Raw genomic sequence first — 25484 nt, 5'->3', positions numbered from 1 at the left:
AATACTCGACAATTTAATGTCATCATCCAAATAAAATTTGTAAATGGATTAGGTTGAATTTGTGATACTGAGAAAACAAACTATTGTGCCCCCAGTGAAATAGATTCAGGATAGTGAGAGGAAAGAGATTTCTCTGCATGCTCATGGATGGAGTTGAAGTATTTCTCATTTCAGTCAACCACCGAATTCACACAGTGGAAAATCCCCGACAATGTTCTTCTTAAGGTAAATCAGTAAAATCTAAAGACCTACTGATGACTACAGAGGCCAGTTTGACAGTATAACGGCGGAAAATCAATGCCAAAAAGAGCTTGGTCTATGCTGCAAAGAAATTGGCCTCTCAACATTGCTGAAAAGCTTGGCTATGCATGTCAATCATTTCTCTCCACAACATATGAATCATGAGATTCAGTCTTGCTTTACCCCTATCCTTTTATGAACCACATCACAAAAGATGCGTAATAATTACAGAGAACCAAGGCACCGAAATTAACTTAAATGAAAGTTTTCTGCTTTGGGGTGTTGAATCAACTAATTGTGATTCCTCTCCAAACACACATGCACAACTGGACATTATTGCCTTGATGAAAGTTTCCAGTCTGAATGCTGATTGATTTTCAGGGCTCCTTACACCATTGATAATGTAGGCCGAAACTTGTTCAGTTCAGGGAAATACAGCCATGTGTGGTTGGTTGCCAAAATTGTGGACTCGAATGTTTGTGGTTGCAGGTTGAATATGTTTAGATTAATTGGGTAGGCCTATTGGAAAGAACAATTCGATTTTTGGGGTCAGAATTAGTGACCAGTGGTCAAGGAGACAAGTAAAATGAAAGAGGAACGTTGACTAGAATGCAGGCTGTACAGAAACCATATTTTTATATCGTTTTATTCAGTTACTGACCCACATCTTGGCACCTGTGTGAAGACATGCATTATACATGTATAACATAACCGTTCTGGTGCAAGAGTGCCTTCTCTGACCTTTCAAGCAATCCTCTAATTAACAGCTGTAGCAGAATTCACTGCCACAGAATAAACTCACGGAAGACAAAACCAGAAACTGGATGTGAAGAAAAGGTTGCTGTGGCAACAAAGCTTACAAATATGCAGAAAAAAAGACATTGGTTATTCTTGTCAACCATCGTGTGCAAGACTGAACCTGCTTTGTAATCTTCTTGACAAACAGACAGCAATTATACGATTGATGGTTTAATCGTCCAGAGAAGAAGACAACAATTGAAAGCTGTTTCTATTGCCGCTCAGGAAACTGCAGGACTTTGTCCTCTGCTGTGCTTGCCTCCTACCTGAATGTCCCCTCACTCGAGCCGTGACTCCCTTCCTTTAGCAGTTCTATCCAGTGTGTCAGGTTGACCTGATACTGGGAAAAGTCGCAGAAGACAGTGCAGTGACACATTCATGCTCACACAGACACACATATACACAGACAGATCAGATGCGGACGAATGCAAGCACACACACACACACACACTCGCTTGCTGGCTTATTAGAGATAAATCCTCCAGTCAGCCCTGTGAGAGCTACTGTTGATGGAGACCCAGTGTTCCTGTTAAAAAGCAGCGCCTGTCAGAGCGTTTCAGCACTGTTTTCTCCAAGTTTCCTCTTCACTGAGGAGTGAGCACTTATGGTACCATACAAACTGAATGGCCTCTATTGAGCAAGGCAATTTTCTCTCAAGGGGCTGCACACAACAGTTCCTGCTGCTCCATCTTGCCTTGTGCTAAGGAGCAGACATCCAGAGAGAATGAACAAGCCCTGAGAGAATGAACAAGCCCTGAAAGAATGAACAAGCCCTGAGAGAATGGGCCAGCGAGGTGTGGAGAAGGGCCTCATGCTATCATCAATGTGTCTGCAGGAGATGGGGCAGCAAGCCTCAATCATTCTCTTTTTCAGAACAAATTGAACACAGAATACAATATTCCAAACCTGGCAAGGCAAAGGCCAACAAAATAAACTCATTCTTTATCAAACCCAGACTTGTCCGACTTCATTTCTGCAGTACAAGAAAGATATACAGCCTCTCTCTTTCCCCCTCACTTTCTCCCTCTTTCTGGTTCACATCTTGTGTTTTAAGCTTTACAACACAATAATAAAGAATAGAGAGCAAGAGCTTGAAGACATTGACATTCCTTCATTACCGATACATAATGCAGCAAAGAAATAATGTCTAACAGGTATTTAATATATCCAGAGGTTACCAACAATAGCCTGGGAATGTAGGCCCTATGTGTTTGATGGGGTTAGTGTCAATGGGGGTTATGTGTGTGTTAGTGAATTGTGTTTTGGCAAGTCTCTATGTGAGTGTGATGTTGAATCAATGTCATATTCTTCCTCAGACTGAGCTCTGGTGGTGAACTGCATCAAACTAACCCCGGCCCTGACTGCCGCACCTGTTTTCGAGGGAGAAGGATAGCGAGGGGTTAACCGACTTGGCGACCAGTCCTCCCAACTGCTGAGGACATTTGATCCAGCGGTGAACAGCTGCAGTTTGTATTCCATGCGGTTATTTCTGTCACCCTGTCCAGTTTCCCCCATACCCAAATGCTGCGCCAACGCCCGGAAATTCGAAATGAATTATTAGCATGGAGCGCGCGCCCGTAAAACTATAGTTGGCACACAGGTTGAGTTCCCAGAAGCGAAGTGTGAAAAGGGGGCTATTTTGCCTGGCTGAATTTTCAAAACCGAGCGTTGTCATGGTGAGAAGAATTGTCACTGTGGGTCACTGTGTGTCTGATTGAGTGAGAGCATTCATGTCAGAGGCATGCAGTGTATAATTGATTCCACACCACAGGTCTCTCCCTAAGCCAAGGTAGTTCTCCCAGTACAACCTCCACCCACACACACAATGGCTAATCAACTCAAGGTTTCTCTGCTTTCATCACGCCATTCTACAGCAAATGACAAATTTGCTGCTTGCAACCATTAGGAGAATTTTCACTAACACTTGGAAACGAGAGAAAGGCTTTAAACCTCAATATGCATGTGACTGTAGTATTATCAAATAAACTTTCATTAATGTCTCACCATGGATCTATTCAATCAAGTCTTAAATATATCTCTTGACTAAACCCATTGTCAACATTGACCAGGATGTTTAGTTTATTCATGTTCCATCACTCGTAGCTAAGTAGACATAAAATCATTCAAATATTCTTTGTACAGTGTACACACCCACACACAAAAACAGCAAGTCTATAAAGTTCACATATAATGCCCTGGGCTTTATTGTCATATTTTTCCGTTAAAGTTCTGTCACATTTCTTTTTTTTTTTTTTGTCTTTTCAGCCTCCAGGTGGGACAAGAAAACCTCAAGGATATATCCTGCCATCGGACTGGACACTCAGATCCTGGACACAGACGAGGAGTACTACTAAGTAGCACTGTCTTTGTGCCTAACTCTTCACAGAAGAGAGCACATATAGAATTCCCGAGGGAAGGCACCCGATACTTGTGGTTTTTTGGCCTTGCAGCCGTCTGGAGATTTTTCTTTTTTTCCAAAACAAAAAGGTGGGGAAAGAGAGGGAAGAAGCAGCTTTCCTCCATAACCTGTTAGCTTTTCTTTTTTTTTTTCCTTGTCAGAAAATGGAATGATGATGATACACGTACAGCCATAACTGCTGCTCACCTCCCTTATCACCTATGCACAAACAAGTAACAAAATAATGAAGTCTTTCAAAAGGAGAAGCTTACAATCAAGTTGACCACAAAACAGGTGTAATTACAAAAATAACTAAATTCTGCAGTATAAAAGAAAAAAAGATTGGTAGGGCTTAAAATAAATCTGAGGACTCCCATTGCATGAAAAAGACAGACCAAAAGTATCAATACAAAAGCAGCATCAATAATTATCAAAACCATAAAACAAACAAAACCAATAGTGCTTTGAGTCAGAAGCAGCAGAGGCTTCTGGGAAGAAGAGACTTCACTGCCATTTTGTTACTTGTGTCAGGACAATGTAAATGGAAGATCCCACGAAGAGAGAGAGAGAGAGAGAGAGAAAGCCCCCCCCATTCAGTAAACCAAAGCCAGCCTTCTTCTCCTCCGGCTCTCCTCACCACAGAGTCTGTATGTATGCATGTCACCACTTTGAATTCCACAAGGGAAGTGCAGTGCTCCCTCAGGGGGGAGTCACCATAATACAACATACCCAGGAGTCCGTAGCTACCAAACATTTACTACAGCACAGAAACCAATGAAGATACAGTGTACAAAAAAAGAAAACAAAAGAAAAAGAAATTACAAAAAAGAAAAAAAAAAGAAAAACAGAAACTGTAAACACAGCACAATAAATAGATAAAACAGCAGGCTCTGCACCATGCACATGATGAAGCTAGTCTTTTATACAACTCTCGCATCTCTCACACAACATGGTTCGTAGTTTCCGTTTTTTTCTCTCGTTTTTATTCCCAAGTGCAAAACATCACAAATGGACAGTTCTGTATTCAAGTAACATATGTACAAGAAGGGGTAGGGGGAAGTGTATTACAAATATGTAGTTACTGTACAGATACTAATTTGCCATATTCATAATTTACAGATGTCAATTTTACTCTTATTAACAATAACGAGAAATGAAAAAAAAGTTTTAAAAAGCATGGAGATGAGAATTGCGTCCGATCCCCCCGCGGTTGCCATGGAGACCAGTCAGTATGCGTGTGTGTGTGTGAGAGAAAGTCCTGCTGTCTCTTTTGCATTCCCACTGCTACGATGCACAGCACCTAGAGGGCCGGGGGGGGGGGGGGGGGGGGGGGCCTGGCGGAGGACAGAGAGATGGGAGTCGGAGAGGGGGGTGGGGGGTGACATCGGCCACTACGTCACCTCCATGGCCATTGTGTTGTCCGCCAGGCTGGTCAGTGCTGGTTTGTCTTGGTCGTGATTATCCCTGAGGACGGAAAGAACACGGAGATGTAGAAACACGACTGGTGCATGTACAGAGGCAGCGACGCTCCCACCATGGCTATGGGTGAACGGCGGGAAGACATTCGAGAAAATCAGGGTCACCTCGGATGTTAAACATCAGGAAAGCACCAGGCTACATTTACATAACACCTTACCATTATGTGGCCCCCAAAAAAGCTGTCCACTACACGGCGCTAGCTGTGTGTGTGTGTGTGTGAGAGCATCCTTCTCCCTCACCTGGAGCCCATGTCCATGGTGCCAGTCCCGGTGACCTTGGGCATCTGACAGTTGGAGGCCGTGGCCAGCTTTAAGGCAGACGCCGTCACGCCGCCCAGGGTCCTGGGTATGTGGCGCCCGGCCGGGACGCTCAGGCGGAGGTTGTTGCCGAGCAGGACCTGAGTGGCGTTGGGGACGCCGTGGGCGTTGGGGGCGGGAGCCAGAGTGGCGCTGGCGGGGGAGGGAGGGGTGGTGTTGGCGGAGGGCTGGAGGAAGATCGGGGGGGACTGGGTGGCGAGGTGCGGAGCAGAGGTGGTGCTGGAGATGTGTAAGCCCTTGTAGACGCCTGGCAGGACACACGCAACAACAGAGCTTAGTCCACCGTCTGAACCAGGTCCAGTTCACCAACATATCCCAGCAATACCCTTTGATGCTCATCAATGCAGAGCTTTAAAAATGTGCGTTGTGAACGTATGATTTAGCACTCAAAGGATGACGTAGACTTGGCTCCCACATGGGTAGATGGGGAAAAGTTCTGGTCCATTTCAGTGAACTCACCTGAACTGGGGAGGACCCCGTTGACTCCACTTCCCAGCCCCCCCTCCTCCTTAGACTTCAAGGCCAGCAGCTGGTCTGACGTGAGAAGGGCCGAGGCGGCGAACTGGGCGCTGGCCTGATCTAGCGTCTTAATCACCAGGATCTGGACAGAACACACGCACACACCTGGTGAGCAACTCGGGGAGAGGCGTCTAGGCGGTGGAGCGAAGACTGGGGGCACTGAGCCATGTTGGGGGGGGGGAATCCTCAGGTTGTGGGGGGCACTGACCTGTGTGTTGGGTGTGGCGTTGATGGTCTCTGCTGCCTGCTTCTGCTGCTGCTGTTGGATTTGCTCCAGCTGCTGTTTCTGCATGAGGGCCAACTGCTCCTGGTGCTGCTGGTACTGCTCTGCTGTGAACACTAGACACACACAAACACACACACAATCAGCTTTCTAGGAAAAATAAGTTATCCCAAAGCACTTGGAGCTAACTCGTACCCATTTGAAGAAGTGAAAAGACAATTCGAAGTTCTTCGGCGAGTGCTCCTAAATCTTTGCTAGTGCTCATAACTTTTTTTTAAGTTGGGAGCACCAGTGCTACCAAGTAAAGAATTTAATTTCAAGCCCTGCTTCTTCACTCAGAAAAGCATACATGTTCAATGTAGTAAATCAAAGCAAATCAATAGCCAAGTCGTTACTGAGAGATTTTAGTCAGTGAAATCAATTTGAGGGGGACCAGTTTCAGGCTCAAAAGCACAAGCCCATTTTTAGGTTTCCGTGTCATACATCCTTGGTTTCTCACAGGCTGCGTTGTGTTCAAACACATGCCTCCAGACCCCGTCAGAAGAACCAGGCATAAGGCTGCACTTGGAAGTGAGCACTGCTAATCATTGTTATAGGTACAACACTCCCATCAAGGATTTGAGATCCACGGGGATAGTGTGCACAAGACAAGAAAGCTTCAACCAGTTCTTTACAACATCTCCTCCAATGACCCTATGTAACTGCACGTCCATGCTCCTGATGACTAACAGCCTGGCCAAAATAGACCCTCCTAATATGATCACGGTACTCGGAGTGGAGGCCAGAGGACATCCAATCACAAGGTCTGCACAGTCTGGCACTCACACCTGAACTACAATTTAACACCCATCAACAGCATCAACTGACTGGTTATGGAACATCCTGTAAATGGAGTGGTTCGGTGGTGAGGGCCCAGTGGAAACAGAGTGCAGGCTCTCTCCCAAAGAGTGCAGCCTGACTGACGCAGGGCAGCCTGACGCAGGGCTGATGATCTGCTAGTTCTGTGAACGGGGCTGGAGACGTCAGGAGGCCTGGAGGGACTCTTGACGGATCTCATCCAAGAATGAACCGGGTGAGATCAGGTGACGCAGGCAGGCTGACCCTCATCATGGACTTGTGCTAGCAGGCTAACAGGACACAGCTGCTCCTCGCCCAACAGGAAATCTCTCCACACTAAGAATACTGGATGCTCATTCAATCACTGCAGATGTCAGAGGAAGGAATTGGGGAAACGAAAGAGGAAATATTTGTTGAATGCAACACTGATGGGCGGTGTTGGTCGGGGGGGCCAAGCTTTAGGCCAGACATGGACCAGGTGAGAGCCAGGAGGGTGGTTTAGGTTTTTCATTGAATACAAAGTCTGAACAGTGATTACGGCTTGAATGAATAAGGAAGCAGCAATGCAGCGGAATAACAACTAGAGAAACTACGTGTCCAGAAGGGCAGACTGAAGATTAAATATGCTCATTTAAAAAGTTGGAAAGATATCTAGGCTACTTGAAACTGTCCTTGTGTAACAATAATAGTTTCAAAATGCTTCTTTCAGGAATGTGAAAGACAACCTTAAAAGGAGTGACAGTATTATTACTGTCAGTATTATTACTGTCAGTCTCCAGAAATCTTAGCCCAGGGTGGGAGGATGTTTTTGATCGTTTTCCACTGCATGCATGTCTACCGTTTGTGGATGTGTCGGATCCCTACAAAAAATGTACGTCTGTGATACAATAATACGCTGAAAGATGCCTATGCATACGAGTACATCTAGGCAGGGAAACAGGCTTTGATTTACACTGATCCTTTTTTGTTGTATGGCAACCACATATCTGAGACACCTAGCAGAGGAAACGTGCTCCTAAGCATGTCAGCAGGACAACAAAGCTTGGAGGGAAGAAAATATGAAGAGGACAATAAGGAAGTTACAAAACCCGCTACTAAAATGATATAACTGATTTCCAAGCATGACATGTTTCTGTGATATTGAAAGTAGCGCAGCATAATGGTTCACGCCAGGCCTCTCTGCAAGGAGTACCAAAGTCAACAAAGAAAACAGCAGAAGTGTCAAGAGGAGATGTCCGTGACTTCGGGTGGTCTGCATTCAGCTTGCTGGGACTCTCTGCCCCCTTACTGCTATATTCATACAAACACATTGGCTAATTGACAGTTGCTCCAGAAGCAACTCATGTATTCCAACAAGGCACAGCAGCAGCAGTGTTTGTGTAAGAGACAGAAGAGAGCTAGCATTGAAGCCTCATTAAGATTGGCATTTACACTTTGGCACAGAACGCCACCTTTTCAAGACATCTCTCTCTCAGCAAACACACCGAAATCCAATGAAACAAAAAGGCAGCCCTTGTCATTTCATGCATGGGAACATATTCCAATTATACTCCTCTACATACACACACACACACACGTTCTTCGGAACCTGCTTCCTCTCAACACTGAAGCATTCCCAGCTGTGCCAGAAACATGGCCTTCTGAGAGAAAGTCTCGTGGGGTCAAACCCCCCCCCAAACAGGCTCTTTCAGGCAGGCGCTCAGCTGCTTTTGCTAGGCACCTTCATGACCTAGCTGGCCCTTCTAAGCCCCAGGCTCTGCCTGAGTATCTGTTGCTTAGCACTATGCACACTTTGTGGCATCCATGCATCATTCCTCCCACCCACCCCCCCCCCCCCCCCCTCTGCCAGGGGTCCAAGCTAAATTGGAGGTGCCGACACCAAACAAACATAGGATGGCCACCGTATCGCCTCGGAAAAGACAACCCCGAAACCAACTGTGTCAGACAGGCGCTCACCGTGTACAGGGGCGGGAGGGGGGCCCGTGCGGTGCTGGGGGGCACCTCCTGAGCCCAGCGTCCCAGACTGCCCCAACGGCGTGCCCTTAAATCCTCTTCGTGACGTGTCACCTCCACCCGAGCGGGGATGGGATAGCGTCCGTGGTCTAAAGTGCCTCCAGCGGCATGACTTAATGTTCAAAAGAATCTCGTTGAGGTCCGCGTGTACTGACGATGGCAAAGAGGAGGTGGAGGTCGGGAGGGATGCACTCGAGGTATTGTTTGCTGAGGTACTGGCGGTGGAGTCGCGGAGCGGCGAGGCCGGGGTGAGCGGTTCCGTTTCGGGGTCCGAGTCCAGACTCTGGAAAACGCTGTCCAGGTCCGAATGGGCTCTGTCCAGCAAGATCCTGCGATGGAACCAGAGGCCCTCGTTACAGAACAGACATGATAACCACACCAATACATCAGGTGTCACTATACAGGCTAGTCTAAAGGTTCTTCAGTCTCCCTGTCTAGCCCTGAGGTCTTCTGCTCTGATAACAGGCATAATTAAACGTCAGCTAGCGAGCAGGTAACAGCACTGTGAACCCTGAGCTGCCTCCGGCCCTTATCTGTTCCTAACCCCTATACAACAATAAATGTGTTTATTACACCCCGACGTGGGTGCGCCTAGCGATTCACACGCTGAGAACGAATGTAACGTCTGATGAAGCCACCAGTGGGGGCTCATCAAAAGGCGTAGGATCTCCGTGTGACTCTTCTAAACTAGACTGGGCCCACGGGGAGGGGGGGTGGAGGCTTTTCCCACCATGGTGCGGGGCTGAACCCTGCCGTGTTCCTGGCTGGTTGCTTCAATCACTTCTTTGCAGCTCAAGTTAAATCAAACTTTATTTATACACGGAAAGTGGTATGGGGTGGTGTGAGGGAAGGGTTCATCTCAGTGGTAGAGTGGTTGAATAAAAGCATCACGCTAAGTGAATATATTGTTATTCCATTATGGCTGCGGTATCGGGGGTGGGGGGGTGGGGTGGGGGAGGGCTGCAGCTCACCTGCCCCCTCGGCCGACGCGTCGCCGTGCCAACCCCACGCAGCGGCGGGGAACGCTGAGGGAGGTGAGGCAGTAGCGGTAGCGCGGGTCGCCCAGCCCGCCCTCCTCGGGGCTCGCCCAGGGCCAGCTGGCGCTCCGGTTCGGTCGAGACTGAGGAGAGGAAAGAGAGGGAGAGAGAGACAGGGAAGAAATGAGAGAAGAGACAAGAGGGGGAGAAAGCATGATGGAGAGAGAGAGAGAGGGGGAGAGAGACTGTCAGTGCATTGATCGGGCCACTAGAGCGTGGAAGAGGGATGTCTTTGGCAGCCAAACTGCAGACTGGCCGCTCGGCCACCGGGGGCTAAAAATAGACCAGCGTGTGTGTGTTTGTGTGTCAAGGGGAGGGCACTCACAGCGTAGTACTGACAGCCGGCCTTCCTGCGGAAGGCGTAGCAGCCATCTGGGTCATTCTCCTCTTCGGCCTCAGAGGAACCTGAATGGACCTGAACTCCACATGGAGGGAGGAAAGGTAAACAAACAGCTAGTGTCAGATCTGGGGCACACACGCTGCAAGTCACCAACCCCGTACCACAGTCAGATCCCATCACGACCACATGACTATGTACAGTCCATAGGAAGTGCCAAAAACATTTAGGTGTTGGATCAATTCCATGGATGTAAGCTAAAAGGGTCTCATGCAGCGGTTTCCGGGGCTGTACCTGGGAGAAGGCTTCGTCGTCCGAGCTGGGGAAGTCGTACTGGTTCAGGTCCTTGGGGTTGAACACAGAGGGGCCTGAGTGGGGGGGCGCCGACACGGCCGGGATCTTGGGCTTCTTCTCATATTTCCTTTTCGTCCGGACCACCTCCGTCTTCTCCGGCTGGGAAACACACACACACACACCCGGGTCAGAGATGCCGTCACACAGTCCCCCCTCCCTCCCCCACCAATCAGGCCTGCAGAGCCAGATCTAATGGAAGCGTCTGATTGGAAACACTGAAGGTGCACGCGCGCGGGTAGAAGCAGCACAGAGTGGAGGGTCATTGATATGCAGATAGGAGCGCGTGCCAGATGCTGAACGTCCCGGGCAGATGGCGTGTGCGTATCCCTCCTAAACTCCCTAAAGACCCTGCCCACTCCGTGCCTGAACACACTCCAGCACGGCGGGGGGTTAGTCAACTTCTATTCAAACCCTTTCCTCCTTGGGGAGATAAGCAAGGGGCGTGGTGGTAGTGGGGAGGGGGGGGGGGGAGAGTTTCCATCAATACATGGTTAAATGGGTAGATAAGGGAACAATAGAGTCAATCAGCTGGCAGAATGGAGAACAAAAAGAAGAGAAGCGAGGGGGACCCCAGGGAGAGGAAGTGAAGAGGTAGAGCTGCCGCAGGGGCAGTTCATCCAGACATCATGAAGGACGTGAGGTGAGGGTGCTGTGGGGGGAGGAGAGGAGAGGCCCAGGGCCATTGGACCGCTGGCATCCTCGCTCACCTTGGTTTTGTAGTCCTTCAGGTCCATGTGGTCCTGGTGGCGGTACTGGTTGCTGCTGGACAGGGGGATGGGGATGGCGTAGACGGGCTTGACCAGGGCGCGCTGGGCCAGCGCCTCGGCCATCACCTCACTGCCAAAGTCGGGCATCACGTTCCTGGTACAGAGGCAGAGGAAGCATAATGAAAGATCAAGTAGAATCGGCTCTTTCCCAGCCAACCACATGGTGCTACACCGCAAGAACGGAACCCCCTCCCCCGCGGCGGGTGGGGAAAAGCTCCCAGAGACGAGCGGAGGCGGGGCTCTGATAACAGGGAGAATTGAAATGTTACCGCAAATCAAAAAAGTGCTTCAAGGGGGAAGGATTCCACTTTACATCTGTTGGTGACAGGATCCCTTTCAGATGAAATTCATCCCATTCAGAAGCCGTGTTTAGATACTGTGAGAACCGCAACGGTGTGTGGGTGGAAACCACTGGAACTCTAAATATATGCTCAACACTAAAGATTGTATATAAACCAGAGACTTTATATGGACTGAAAGTCACCTTGATGATTTTACTTCCCAGCCCCCAAATAAAGTGACCACGCAGTACACAGCAATGTACCCAAGTCACCGAAGCGGCCAAGCTTGCCTCCAATAAATAACAACCCCCAACACAGGTACGCATAACATCGCTAGCAACGCACCCCAGGCAGGCAAGCTAAGCCAAAATAGCCTTGAGTAGGAGCCGTCAGTCTACAATAACAACCCATGTCTCGGGGCTGCAAAACACGACCTTTCGGGGGCAAAAAAACTGGGACTCCACCGCACACAAACTCTGAGCGTACGAAATTGTGTTTAAAAATACCACAGCAAATCCCTGAAGGAAACGACCACGACGGACCTCCCAAGTCTCGGGAGGAATGACCACGTGACAAAACCCCACGCAGCTGTTCCCTCCTGCTTTGCGGCCCCTCACCTCTTCTCCACGATCTCCAGGGTGAGGTGCAGCAGCTCCCTCTTGCTCTTCTCCCTCCTCTTGATCATCTCCAGGATGGTGACGGCTCGGCTCAGGTCCCTCCTCAGCTTCAGCATCTTCTCGTAGGACGCCTCGTCGTTCTTGCGGTTCTGGAAGGAGAATCATTGGACGGTTTTGAAACAGGGGGGGGCTTGACCTCCTGAAAATGCCCTCGCTTTCTTTTCTCACACAGAGACAGGCATTTCTTCTACAGAATACCCGTCGAACCCCCCCACCCTCTTCCCAGACACCCAGTTCCCCCACCAGCGGGGACTCACCTTCCTGGTCTGCATCTTCTCCGTGCGGCGGCGGAAGGCCACGTAGGGGTCGCTGGTGCTGGATCCGTCCCTCCTCTCCTGCTTCACGGTGGGGTGCAGCGTGCCGCTCTTGCAGCCTTTCCTCTTGCGGCTCCAGTAGTCGTACACCTCCTGGATGAGCTCGTCGTCCTCCTTCAGCAGGAGCTTGGCCTCCTGCAGGCTCAGCGCCTGGGAGGGGGATCGCAAGGCCGCACTGTTATCTCTCAACGCCAAACCGGCACACCTCAGCTGTGCTACGCCGATAACGATCAAAAGCCCTACAGTCTGCCAGCGCTGTTTTGTTGAACCTTTTTTGTTTTTTTTTGCTCAACAGGAATGAGAAACCATATTATGGATTGTCATTTGTAGCACCGAAAATTCGGATTCATCATTTACAAGCATGCCGAAAGGCCATTGGCTGTTAGCGAGTCAGAGTGTGTGTGTGTGTAGCGATTGGCCCAGCGGAGCGAGGGCAGCCCTCCTGCGGAGCGAGGCGGGTCCACGCACCTGCTGGCCGCTGCCCTTCTCAAGACGGTCGATCATCTCCTCAAACTGCAGGGCGGTGATCTCCATCTTCTTCTTCAGCTTATTCACAAACGCCTCGTCCTCAGAGTCCAGGTCGTAGTCGGGCTGCTCCGTGTCCAGGCTGAAAGCTGACACGCGGGGGGAAGAGGAGGGACCCGGTGAGAACCTCCATGCAGTAACATTTAAGAAATCCCATTTCCAGCGAGTACCGTGCAGCCACCCCCAGACAAGCCTGTCCTGGTTTTTCCACATGCACCCTCTCCATCCTCCTGCATCTTTAAAAGGACGAGGCGGAGCATCTAGGGATACACACACACACACTACAGGGATGCACACTGTGTGGGCTTGCGAGGAAATGGGTCTGAGAGATGGTCCCCTGGGTCTATGGGGGTGCACAAATCCAGACAGTGGCCCACTCTAACCCATCAGTTTTTGGGCTGTGCTCCCCCACCCTTGCACCTAACCCCCCCCCCACCCCACCCCCCCCAGTGCTGGAGTCTGCTCAAATGCTTTCAGACAGCAGGACACCTCTGGGATCACACAGCTGCTATTAGAGACACCCCAGGGGCTGCTACAATCACTTACACATGCTTCACTCACACACACACACAAACAAAACACAGACACACTGCATACGACAGTCACTTCATACCGCAAAAAGATTACATTTAAACCACAGACCAGCCCTTTTCAGTTCACGAAGAGAAGACAGCACGACCCACATCCGACATGTAACGTAATGGCCAGTTGCCCACTGCTGATGGGTACTACTCACGCTGTATGTGAATGAGCTGCTTTGGCATCTTGAAGTCCCCGGGGTAGAGGGATTCATAGTAGGCGATGTTGCTCTCCGCCTCGGGGACAGGGATCACCATGTTGTCCCTCTTCTCCCCGTACACCTGCTGCGCCGAGATGGCCCGCTGGAGATGGTGCTCCTGGAAAGGGGGAAGGGAGAGAACACACACACACACGTGAGGACGTGGTGTCTTCTCTGGCCGGAGACTTGTCCTAGCTGTCAATCTCTCGGAGAGCAATGTGACGTGGTTTGAACACATCTTTCCCAACGCTTGTTATAAACACAGGCTAGTGCAGGTGGTAGGCTCCTGTGTGCTTCAGACAACAATCTTCAATGCATCCATCTCACGCAGAACATTTAAAGGCCACTGCTGTTGAGCAGGGCCCATCCATGATTGGTCATTCGGCAAAAGGAGCCATCCAGCCAACAAACACCTTCCACATACAGGTACGCAAGCACAAAATAGGGCATTGAAGTGTAGTCGGGTCCCACTGGAGAAAATATGGGTCAGGCAGCTAGCCAGCCAGCCACAGCACTTAGCTCCTTTAGTAGTAAAACAGACATTTCATCTCCCCTCCATCACTACAGGCTGTTATGTAACAGTTGCAGAAATACAGGGAGAGACAGAAGAGGGGGGAGACAGTCTGTGTGAGCGATGCTGACTAGCTGCTGGGTTCAGTCATCTGTTCCCTCCCTCCTTCTACCCACTGTTTACATTAGCACACGGCCTCCCTGGGGCGGCTGAGGTGAGTCAGGAACCACCAGGACCCGATGCTGCACATAGTCATGAAGGGTCTTTTTTAGATTTTACACCCATCCTATCTCTCAGTTCACACCGAAACTCGAATCGAATTTACAAGTTGTGACACATGGCATTAATGACAACGTCTACAATACTTTAGGCCAATCCTTGGACATGTGCAATAGGCTACATGAAACCCGACACATATGGCCTACTGTATGTAGCTATATAGCAAAATATAGTTTCTCAAGTACGTTAAGATTCTGTATTTAACACTGTGGATATTATTTGGTGTCATGGATTGCAATTCACATCCCTCTTTCTAGTCACTCGTAGAAACATGTCTGCTCTGTGTCTCCCCCTTGCAAATGTTAACTGCAAGTACACCACTTGGAAGGCCCATCCCCAACTGTCTTTACCAAAGAGAAAGTCAACAAAATGGAGGATGAGAAACGAATCACGTGACTCCTTTGTGCTTTCCGACACAATTATATGCAATATATGAACATATAACACAACGTATGAATCAAATATTGAACCAATACAAACATCGTATCACAATAACAGTTGAACGCTGATAATACGTGCAAAATTCGTCGTGTTCTATCGTGTGCACGGAAAACAGACATGGCGTCCATTTTGCGCAAGCTTGCGCAGACAAGATATAGGGGCGCCCCTCATAATGTGAAAATGTTCAAAAATCGAAAACTCGTCTTGCAGCGATAAAACATACCGATTCCTCCTCCTTTTCCATCCCAGTTGGCATTTGCGGTACTGCCCGGTTGATAGAGGCATATTCGTGCAGATCGGGCAAGTCCTCGCAGCGGAAGACGGGTAGAGGCTTGGTAGCGTCCAGCGCCCGTGCCCGAAACGACAATTTACTCATTTTTATAATATAAGATTCAGCATAAATCTATCCGATCTCCTAAGATTAACAACAGTTCTGTTTAGAGTTATCATGGATGAATCTGTAACGTTCTCTAGGAGTCAACCGTTCGATTGGCTAGCCGGATAGTCTATGGCGATGCGCATAGAGCCGGGCAGGCCCGGGTCTTGGTCGCTCTCTGTCGGTCTCTTTTTTTCTTATGCTCCGCTCTCCCTCCCTGGTTCAATACGCCATGGCCAACATGGCGGACATTACAAACTCTTGCAACTCTCCGATCGTTCCTAGCGGCCCAACCCCCGATCACAAAACAACCATTCCCACACGGTTTCATGCGCGTGCGCGTTCGTCAGTTTTGGAGAAAGGAGGGGGCGGGTACTCGGGGGCACCGAGGTTGGGTAAAAAAATAAATAAATCTGATGAAGGTGTATGCCGTACCCCGTTTTCTGGGATAACAGTGCGTGGACAAAAAAAAATCATGTAATTAAAACAGAAAGGGAAACGTGTTACATTTATGTAACGCTTTCACTTGTTACGTAATGACTTCAAATAAATATAAATTGAACAATACGCAAGAAAACAACGTGACTAAATAGGTTTGTCCTTTCTATAAATAAAATGATTCATTTGCAAATGAATCATGCAAAATACATGCCAATTTATGACATTGTCAGAAATCCTGTAACTTTTCTGTTGATGTTTTCATCATGACACTGCATCACTGATTTATATTTTAAAGCTTCTGGTTCCTAATAATAATAAATACAAAAAAATACATGTTTCCTTTGAGAAAAAAACTTAAATAAAAATCAACTAAATAGATTCTCAAGTAAACCCTATATATTGTGCTGTAAAAAAATAATTTTCAGTTGGAGGGACTAGCATTGATTTATCCATTTAGTGCATACAATATGATGATGCAACAGTTACTCTTTATAATGATATCAATGTGTGTTTGATAAGTTTACAAAACAATTTGTAACAGAAGATTAACTAGATTTCTGAAAATAATCCAATCTGGAAGATAAAGCGGCAGCTCAAAGTAGGGGCCCAAGGTTTTGTGCTGATGTTCAGTGGGACCTATTTATTGGTAAATGTCCCCCCCTTGTGTTGACTGTTGAAGGGTTTTGTGAATCAATATTCAGGTCTGAATTCAGCATGCATTTTACAGTTTCTGTAAGTTAGTGACCTAAGTGTTATTTTCTGTGATATTTAGCAAGTGCTTCAAAATTTGAACCAAACTGTCTCATTTTCATTAGTTTGGGATTGAATACTATTATTTTCCTACATCCCATTCAAAAAGTAATCTTTGTTTATTCAGTATTGTTATAACAATATATTTTAAAAATCATCCAATTGATCAGCCATTGACTGATTTGCCCTTTTCTACAACCTTCATTTTAAGGTATACACACGTATATCATTTAAAATTAATTGTAGCACTTCAAAGCTTAGCAATGTCTTCATACCGTTGACTGGTTAGAAAGCCAAGGGAGATTCTAAATGAGAAACAGCAGCTAACCTGTATTTACAGCGGTATGGAGTCCAGCGACAAGAAGAGTGAAGAATGACATTGTACTTCATGGTCTTCATCCACTGGGTAAAGAGAACATAATCCATTGCCTTTGGAGCCCTGGAAAAATAAAGATCATCAAATGAGTAAGGTGGGATAGCAAATCCAGGCTGGATTTAAGTAGAAAGCTTTAGTACTCTCTTATTCACAGCTGGATAAAGTAAGACGAAGCCTAGTCAATGACAATTAACTTAGGACAGTAGCCTAACAAACATAGAAACAATTTGATTAAGCATGATAGCCACACCAGGGCAATGAGGGATGATCACAATTAATTCCACAATGAATATGTTAAGGAGTGCGTCTTGACATCTAAACAAGGCACCAGAACAATATCCACAGAAGTGCATCTTTAGCGCCACCTAGCAGCCAGTTATTCTTCAGTTTGCTGAGAGACAAGTCAAGACTTGACTATCTAAACAAGGCAAATAGGACAGTGACCATTTAGTGCTGGAGTTCAACCTACCCTGAAGTTCAAAACGATATAATTTATTGGAGATGGTAACGCTCCATCATCGACACGGGACGCAAAAGTTAGTAACATGGACAAGAGTTACATGGACATTTAAAGAAAATCGGACAGTATAGACAACCACCCAATGTCGCCACTCTTCACTCACCCTAACTAATACTACACTCGAAACCCACTTTTGCTATGCTAGTATAGGTTTTAAAACTTGGTCACTGCTCAGAAAAATAACGTTGGCTAAAATCACGAAAAATCTTCGAACCATTAAGCACAACACTGTAATCGGATGATTGGCCTACATCGTGTGAAAATACAACTTTAAGTAGACAGTTACAATTCACAAGTTATAGCCTAACCCGGAAAGCAAATACTCGATGTTGTCTACTAGTAATGATTAATACTCTTAGTAAGAAAAGCTAGTGAACGAGTGCAATCTGGTGCTAGTTAATTACCATTTTAATAGATTGGGTAGAACTAATTCCTAGAAGAAAATGTGTCATCCACATGAGTTTGGAGAACAAAAAGTGAAAACTTGGCATTCGCAAAGGATCATCGCGATTAATATCGGATAGACATGTGGAATCAAATAATGACAATTCACGCTGCACAAAACTAATATTGATATGAGAATAATTTAACCATCTGACTAGCAATGTGTTCCAATTCGAACACAGAAGTCCACTCAGAAAATAGACTGACCCAGCGCCATTAGCCATACTGTAGCCTAGCTGTTAAACGTCGTCTTTAGCTAGCTGGCTACTGTAGCCTAGAGAGAGCCCGTCCAGATCAGACTTCAGATAGTTAGCCGCTAGCTAACCATAGCTATCCAGATAACTCGCCAACTAGTGATACATTATTTCAACAAACTAAATTCAAACATAAATAACAGGATTACGACGATATTTCATTCAGCGCAGTGTGGCTAAACAGTGCAAAAGATGACACTACTGATATATAGATAATTTACCCATTAAGCCGTCACCAGGGAGGGGGATGATGACAGTTCTGGTCGTCATGCTAGCTTGCTAGCTAGCTATCTTGTAGTGCTAGCTAACTATTGAGATCAGTTAGCAACTTGCATCGACCAGCTAAAACCAGGCAATGATTTCCAATCTTTTCAAATGAATAGTGTTATAATCCAGCAGTGACCGTATGAAAAGATAACGTTAGCTAACCAGCCCTCAAAAATAGATCGTTTTCACGACTGGAATTTTTTTTTGCTCGAGAAGCTTCACAGTTGTGTCGGTGACCAAGCTAGAAGGGTTAAAAACTTTGCAGACGGTCTGTGATTGGATAGAAAATGCCACCAATCACCTGTGGAGAAAACTCAAGAACGATGAGTTCAGTGGAAACCAGCCCTACTGTGTATGTATCACATTGTACATCCTTTCGACCTGTGAGATATCTTCAAATACTGAAAGCTCAATTGGTCGTATATTAATTATAGAGAAACGATATTAATAAATAATTATATGTACTTAGCTACCAACTGTCTGTATATCATAAATAATTGTAAGGGTATTACAATGATTGGCAGTTTATCTAACAAGTGGGAACTTGTATTCAAGAACGGTTTTCATGAGTCATGACAGGATTGGTCCATAATGATTTAGTGCTATAGCAACAAATTCTATCCATCTCATTCTCAATACTGTTGCAGTGTTATGAAACATTCTCTTTCCAGAGGGAATTATTGCAAGCTGGGCTCTGTCTCCCATCTGTGTCCCTCTCCTTCTCCCACCAAACAAACGTTCATGCAAGGCTGTTTTATTCCCTGTCTACTGTTTATTCCCTGTCTACTATTCCTGCATTTAGTTGTCATGAAGGGAAACTTGGGACTCATCTCACTGTGATAGAACAATGAGGGGACATTCCTCATATCCTTTGGTTATGGTGAGAAAGAGGCATAGAGAGAATGAATGAGAGAGATTGGGATGAACCAAGTCTTCATCTAGAGGGCAGTGCAGACCAACGTAGTGGCAAATTCTCAAGCATCTTTGTAATGCAACATTTTCTCTGCTTTCTCATGGTCTGACGTCACAGCTAATTTACATTTACATTACATTTAGTCATTTAGCAGACGCTCTTATCCAGAGCGACTTACAGTAAGTACAGGGACATCTCCCCGAGGCAAGTAGGGTGAAGTGCCTTGCCCAAGGACACAACGTTGGCATGACCAACTGACGACCAATGAATCGAACTGGCAACCTTCGGATTACTAGCCAGATTCCCTCACCACTCAGCCACCTGACTCCCCATTTACCTTACAGAGGACATCCACCTATGGACACAGGTCTGCTATTTTAATTGTACGCATTTTAATTAATAAATTATCATCTTATTAATATATTGTTGTGTGTGTGTGTTAAACGCTCCATTGATTTAATGGGTTTAACTGAGTTTCATCATCTCATAATCACAAAGCTTTATATTTTGGGTTGATGTTAGTCATGGTGACAGTCTGGTAAATTGGATTGTCACTGTGCAAAGCAACAGAAGCCAGCATCAGATCAAATCAAAGAGATGTGTAGCAATAAGTGAGTTTGGTGAGTTTGGTCTGACGTTGAGAGAGGGTTTGGGGAGGAGTACGGAAAGCCTCTGGCTAACCCTTATCCAGTGGATATTCTTCAGCTCTGGAAGCCATTAAACTCTCTTCAGTCATGGCTGGTGGTAAGCAGTTTCCATAGCAGCAGAGAGCCCAACATCAACGCCAGGATCCGAGCCAGAGCCTCGTCAAATGTAGGAAGTACACCCAGCAGCCCTCTAAGTCCCTCTTCTTATGACTCTGGAACCCAAAGCCATGGCGCTCCCAGTCCCCCACCAGAGTGAGGTTCCGGTGGAAAAACATTCCCTAGAATACAAATTCAGGGTAATCTGAAAAGCATTCATCTGTACATCTGAAATGGGATAGAAGTACCTTTTTATTTCCTGTTCATAACTCTTTTCCAAATCTAAGATCGTAAGGAGGTGTCATTAAAAGAACTCATACGGGTTGATTAATAAGCGTGTTCTTGATTGTTATGACCACAGGGAACATGAACGGACGTATGTACTTATGGTATGTACTTATGGTATGTACTTATGTGTAAAATTGGCATTTAATGTTCTGTACAAACTAATGCCCTCAGTTTCTGCTATTTTAAACCAGAAAAGGAACAAAAGAGCATCACCATCTTTGTCTTGCTTCACGTCTGCAGGGTTCAGCTGTGGAGGCAGGTTTGGCAGAACTTACAGGAAGGATCCTGGAAATGTTCATCCTGGCAGACTCATATACCACAGCTACAAATGACCAGGCTAGGCTGCTGGTGGATGGACACATGCTAGGCTGAGCTGGCACTCAAACACTCTGCCAAGCTCTGCCTCCCAGAAACTGCATAAATTAACTTGTTTCGGATTCTGTCATCATATCATCAGTGTTCATAGTGATAGTTATCAAAGTGTTGTGGACATTTAGCCTGCCAGTGGATTCTAATGGTTTCCACAATGATGTTTGAGACAGAAAGTTACCATTAACCAAACCAACCAAAGATGTATTTATGTCAAAAAAAGAGAGAAAAAGAGCGTCACAAAATAGTTTCCTGTGTGGCTACGCATGCACTTACACTTTAGAACCCACGCACAAACTCCCTCTTACCTCTTCACTGATGAGGATACTGGAGCCCTCAAAGCTTTGATGCCTGGCTCTGCTTGCTGTTCTCCAACCTTGGAGATGGAGGTAGTATCAAGGGCCTGATGAATATGTGGCAATGGATCTATAAGGATGAGAAGACCTTCTTTATATATACAATGTAAACTTCCACTTTTATCTAAAGAATGTTGTGGGAGTTATTGGACAGTCTTCCAATATCTCTTTTCAAGAAGAATCTCGGCAGACCGTGGCAGGAATAAAAATCATATTGTTGCCAATTGATTTTGATAACAAACAGAGGAAATATGTATTATCCAAAGTGTCTGTAAGAGTATTTAGATGTAAATGGACGTTGTGGTATATGATCATGTTCTTTTTGGGTTAAGCTTTGGATGAGGAGATAATGAGACAAAAGAGAAACGTAGAGAGATGTAAAGATGAGACCCCCTATCCTCATCCAGATGTCTGAGGTCTTTGCATGGTGAATGGTCTGAATGTTCTCCATTCGATCAGATGGTTTACAGGGTAGTCCTGAGAGAAGTGGAACATCCGATTTATATTTGCTGAAATGCAGTGTAGAGTGCAAATTGTAAATTGACTTATGAACCTTTCTCTCATACTCTTCCTTTCACTCTCCATCCCTCTCTCTCTCTCTCTCTCTCTCTCTCTCTCTCTATCCCTCACAAGCACACATACACACACACACACATTCAATTTCATCTTCAGAAGGAGTATAAATAAATCCCATTTACAGAGAGTGAGAGGCTTCCACATTTTCCCACATCCATTTCCCCCTGGGTGGCCATTCAAACATATTCATAATGTACCCATAACAACTTCCACCAACTGCTAGAGTGTTGTGTGGGTCAGATGGTTTGACACTTTCAAAAGCCACAGAGGTCTAGAAGAAGAAGTTTAAATATCAAACACAGACAAACACATACAGGAAGACAGTCATACAGCACAGCAGACACACAAGGTCTCAAAGGCAGTTTCTGTCTCAGTCTTTTTCTCACTCCCACAATTTACACACAAGGACCTTTTTGCACACACACACACGCACCTACACATGCACATGCACACGCACACGCACGCACACACACACACACACACACACACACACACACACACACACACACACACACACACACACACACACACACACACACACACACACACACACACACACACACACACACACACACATTCTTAGCACCCACAGACACAGACAGATTAAGAGATGAAAGGCTCTGTCAGGATTATTCTGCAACCTCTCCAGCTGTTTTACATCAGTGTGGGACTGTGTCTGTTCTCTGTAGTAGGCAGAATTTCACAGTTGATGTTGGCCTTTAAATCAGTGTTTTTGACCTCTGTCTCACCAGCCTGTACAAGGGGATAGCTATCTGCTCCTCATTAGCCCAGCAAATAGCCCTGCACTGTTAGTCTATGTAACTGTGTGGGAAGTAGCCTAAAACTATTTTGCAGGTTTGATTATAACTCACTCACACACACACATAAACATAAGTTACAGCCTTTCCATTTAGGGTCTATTTATTAAGGGGTCATAGTACCAATTTAAACAAAGTAAAACATCACTGACGATTCTATCCCCAAGAGCCCAAATGAAAAAACAAATCCCACTGAAGTTCATATAACTGTTGGCACCTTCTGGTCTGGTGCTGAAATAACCCTGTTCTCTTTTTCTCATATATTGTTCATCATGGAAGGTACATTCCTCCAGGCGTACCCAACCAAACCAACACATGCTGTAGCGCCCTCACATCCAATCTGACACACACACACACACGCACACACACACACACACACACACACACACACACATTGGGTGGAGTCCAGGTGAGATCCACTGGCCCAAATGGAACCCTGCAAAGAAGGGGAATGACACTCGTGAAACTCACAACCCACATGGAAGTATAATAAGTCACAGAGTAAATTGTCTACACATGTAAATATAATGTTAAATATGTCTGCAACAATTACCATACCTTAACATAGGACATAGCTTAAACAGTACATTTTACTGTGATGGGATTTCACATTAAGCCAAGATAGAGGTGTCCAACAACAGGCTAACCCCACGGATCCTCACCCCCTGACCATGTCATCTGTGGCCAAAATAGTCTTACAAAATTATTAATTACAACAAAGCTAGCTTTCAGCTGGTACAACATAAAAGTAGACTCCATACCTGGATAAGGGGTTTGCTGTCTAGATTTGCCCACAATAAAAATGCAATCATCACAAAAAGACACTGCACAAAAGAGACTCTTGCCTGAGGTCATAGATACACTCCCATCTGCTGCTAAAGGACTGAACACTTAAAGTAATATGATTGTGTACTTTCCATTCAGGACACACTTTAAAGACAAAGTAAACAAAGAGTAAGCATTCACAGCGACAAAACTATCGCCCGTATCTAATGTCCAATCTCAATGGGACATTATAAAAGGAGCACGTATAATGTGACTTTTATTGCATCTTAAAATGAGAGTAGAATTGACTTAACTCGAGTTTCCATACTACCAGACAGGCAGCATAATAACAACACAACAGAAAGTATCTATTCTCATCTAGTAAGGACATTCAACATAATTTACTATACTAATAACAACTACAATATTGATTTCCTTTTCGAATTAACAGGTGGACGATGTTCTTAAGTAATAGTGATGTCTGTGGTGCCTGGGGAGAGCTGGGCAGGTGGTGGTGGTGTGGTCGGGGTCGCAGGCATATTCCAACCCAGCTTTGGGCTCCTCTCTCGGGAGGAGGGACCTCACCATTGCTCCCCTCTCTATTTCCAAGAACAGTACATAGGCTGGAGATCACCCTCCTCTCTACTGATCCAGTTCCAACAACAGGGTACAGCTCAGAGCCTAATGTTTCAGGGTGCTGGGCACTCAGTGATCTCTGCAAGTGGAGTCAAAGACAAGAGGACCACATGCTGGCAGACAGATGTCAAAAAGAGAGCCGTCTCGTTTCAATTCACATATACTTCCAACGGAGCTGGGATGTGGTGCACCAAAACAAACAGTGTGTCTCTGTCTCTCTTCTTCCTAACACATTGAGGAGGTGCCCTGAGGAAATCTTAATCTTCAGGTAGCCTTTACTCTGTGACTGGAATTCACATTCCAGATTAGTTTGTGCCTTGTGTCAGTACACATTTCCCAGATTTAGGTCAAACTTGATAAAAAATAAGTTCCTACTTCAGTAATGCCTTGTGGGATTCTAAACGAAATAAGTAATAATGGAACACGATTCAGAGAAAAGGGCAGATTTATTTATGATGGGGTTCATCCCATTGGAAAGCAGAATTTTTTTACAGAGCAATGAGATCTGGAAATTAATCGGTAAAAATAATCCTTATTAATCATGTAGCTCCAAAGATAGGAGTGACAGAGGCATTAAGTGGGATATTTACAGAGAGAAAATTAATAGACTGAGACCTGTTTTCACATTCTCTATTAGTTAAACATTATTTGTCTAGACAATGGAACTTCATTCAGTACAATCCATTGGCTGTTCAACATTTACTTAAAACAACGATTTTTTGCTTGGGTTCTTTTACAAAAAAAGACAATGAAGTATTAAATACGGTATAACGGCATGTTATGCTCTATTGTTCACTTATTTCCAGATGATTTCCAAATACAATTTTGGTCATGAAATGTCAACCCCATGTTGTAAGTTATGATATATACAGTGTAGATTTACATTGGGCGTCCTCCTCCACCTTGTTTCTGTCACACTGCACTCCAAAAGTGGGACACTGATCTTGACCCAAATATCCTCTTCTGTCCAAACCTTAATGTTACCTTTCCTGTCTGTAAGACGGAGAGGGGAGAGAGCCAGACAGACAGTCGTCTTCAAATGAGGACATTAATCATCAAGATGGATAACAATGTGGAGAGAAATACCATGAATATATTTTGTAATAATGCCAGATGAAATGAAGCTTTACTAGCAATTATACCTCACATCCTATTTGCATTTTAATGTATTTTCAAAGTTTGATTGCTATTTTTTATTTTTTCGGGGCCACAAATTTGACAGAAAGTTTACTTGAAAAATATAAACATCAGCTCAACTTCAGAGGGGTTTTATGAGGTATTTGTTCAATGGATGGAACTTTTAGTTATGGGAAATAATGGCAAGTTGGATTTAATTATCTAATGTTACCCACAATTAAGTAGTTAATTCCATTCTGTAAAGCAAACCTTGAACATCTCTGTGTTTTGATCTGATGCTGTCCTGGAGGACTTGCCTGGACCCTTCAGTTGGTCTGTATGTGATCTGGG

At 45.6% G+C, this 25484-nt stretch overlaps 1 protein-coding gene across 2 annotated transcripts; it reads right to left on the bottom strand.

Annotated features, from left to right (window-relative positions):
- Positions 1-3218: 3218 nt before the first annotated feature.
- Positions 3219-18741, bottom strand: epc1a (enhancer of polycomb homolog 1 (Drosophila) a). Of its 2 annotated transcripts, XM_067251345.1 has the most exons (15): positions 18508-18741; positions 17021-17131; positions 13853-14012; positions 13060-13205; positions 12535-12741; positions 12218-12366; positions 11260-11413; positions 10493-10651; positions 10187-10276; positions 9796-9944; positions 8768-9153; positions 5960-6090; positions 5692-5833; positions 5155-5479; positions 3219-4900 (listed from the first exon to the last, which is right to left on the bottom strand). In XM_067251345.1, the coding sequence occupies exons 3-15, from the start codon at positions 13950-13952 to the stop codon at positions 4828-4830; spliced, it is 2211 nt and encodes a 736-aa protein (XP_067107446.1). In that variant the 5' UTR covers positions 13953-14012; positions 17021-17131; positions 18508-18741; the 3' UTR covers positions 3219-4827. The 2 variants fall into 2 exon arrangements, with proteins under 2 accessions (XP_067107446.1, XP_067107445.1); XM_067251344.1 differs by lacking the exons at positions 17021-17131; positions 18508-18741 and adding an exon at positions 15349-15709.
- Between the last annotated feature and the right edge of the window lie 6743 nt (positions 18742-25484).

This window comes from Osmerus mordax, chromosome 15 (assembly GCF_038355195.1).
Source record: "Osmerus mordax isolate fOsmMor3 chromosome 15, fOsmMor3.pri, whole genome shotgun sequence".
Lineage (NCBI taxonomy): Eukaryota > Metazoa > Chordata > Actinopteri > Osmeriformes > Osmeridae > Osmerus > Osmerus mordax.
The sequence above is the reverse complement of the archived record's forward strand: the minus strand, read 5'-3'. Positions and strand labels throughout refer to the sequence as shown.

Coding starts and splice junctions, on each gene's coding strand:
- epc1a (XM_067251344.1), bottom strand. CDS start 15,501: ATGAGTAAATTGTCGTTTCGGGCACGGGCGCTGGACGCTACCAAGCCT. Junction 14,013..15,348: donor TGGAAAAGGAGGAGGAATCG/GTATGTTTTATC, acceptor CCCCCTTTCCAG/GAGCACCATCTCCAGCGGGC. Junction 9,154..9,795: donor CGCGTCGGCCGAGGGGGCAG/GTGAGCTGCAGC, acceptor GTTCCATCGCAG/GATCTTGCTGGACAGAGCCC.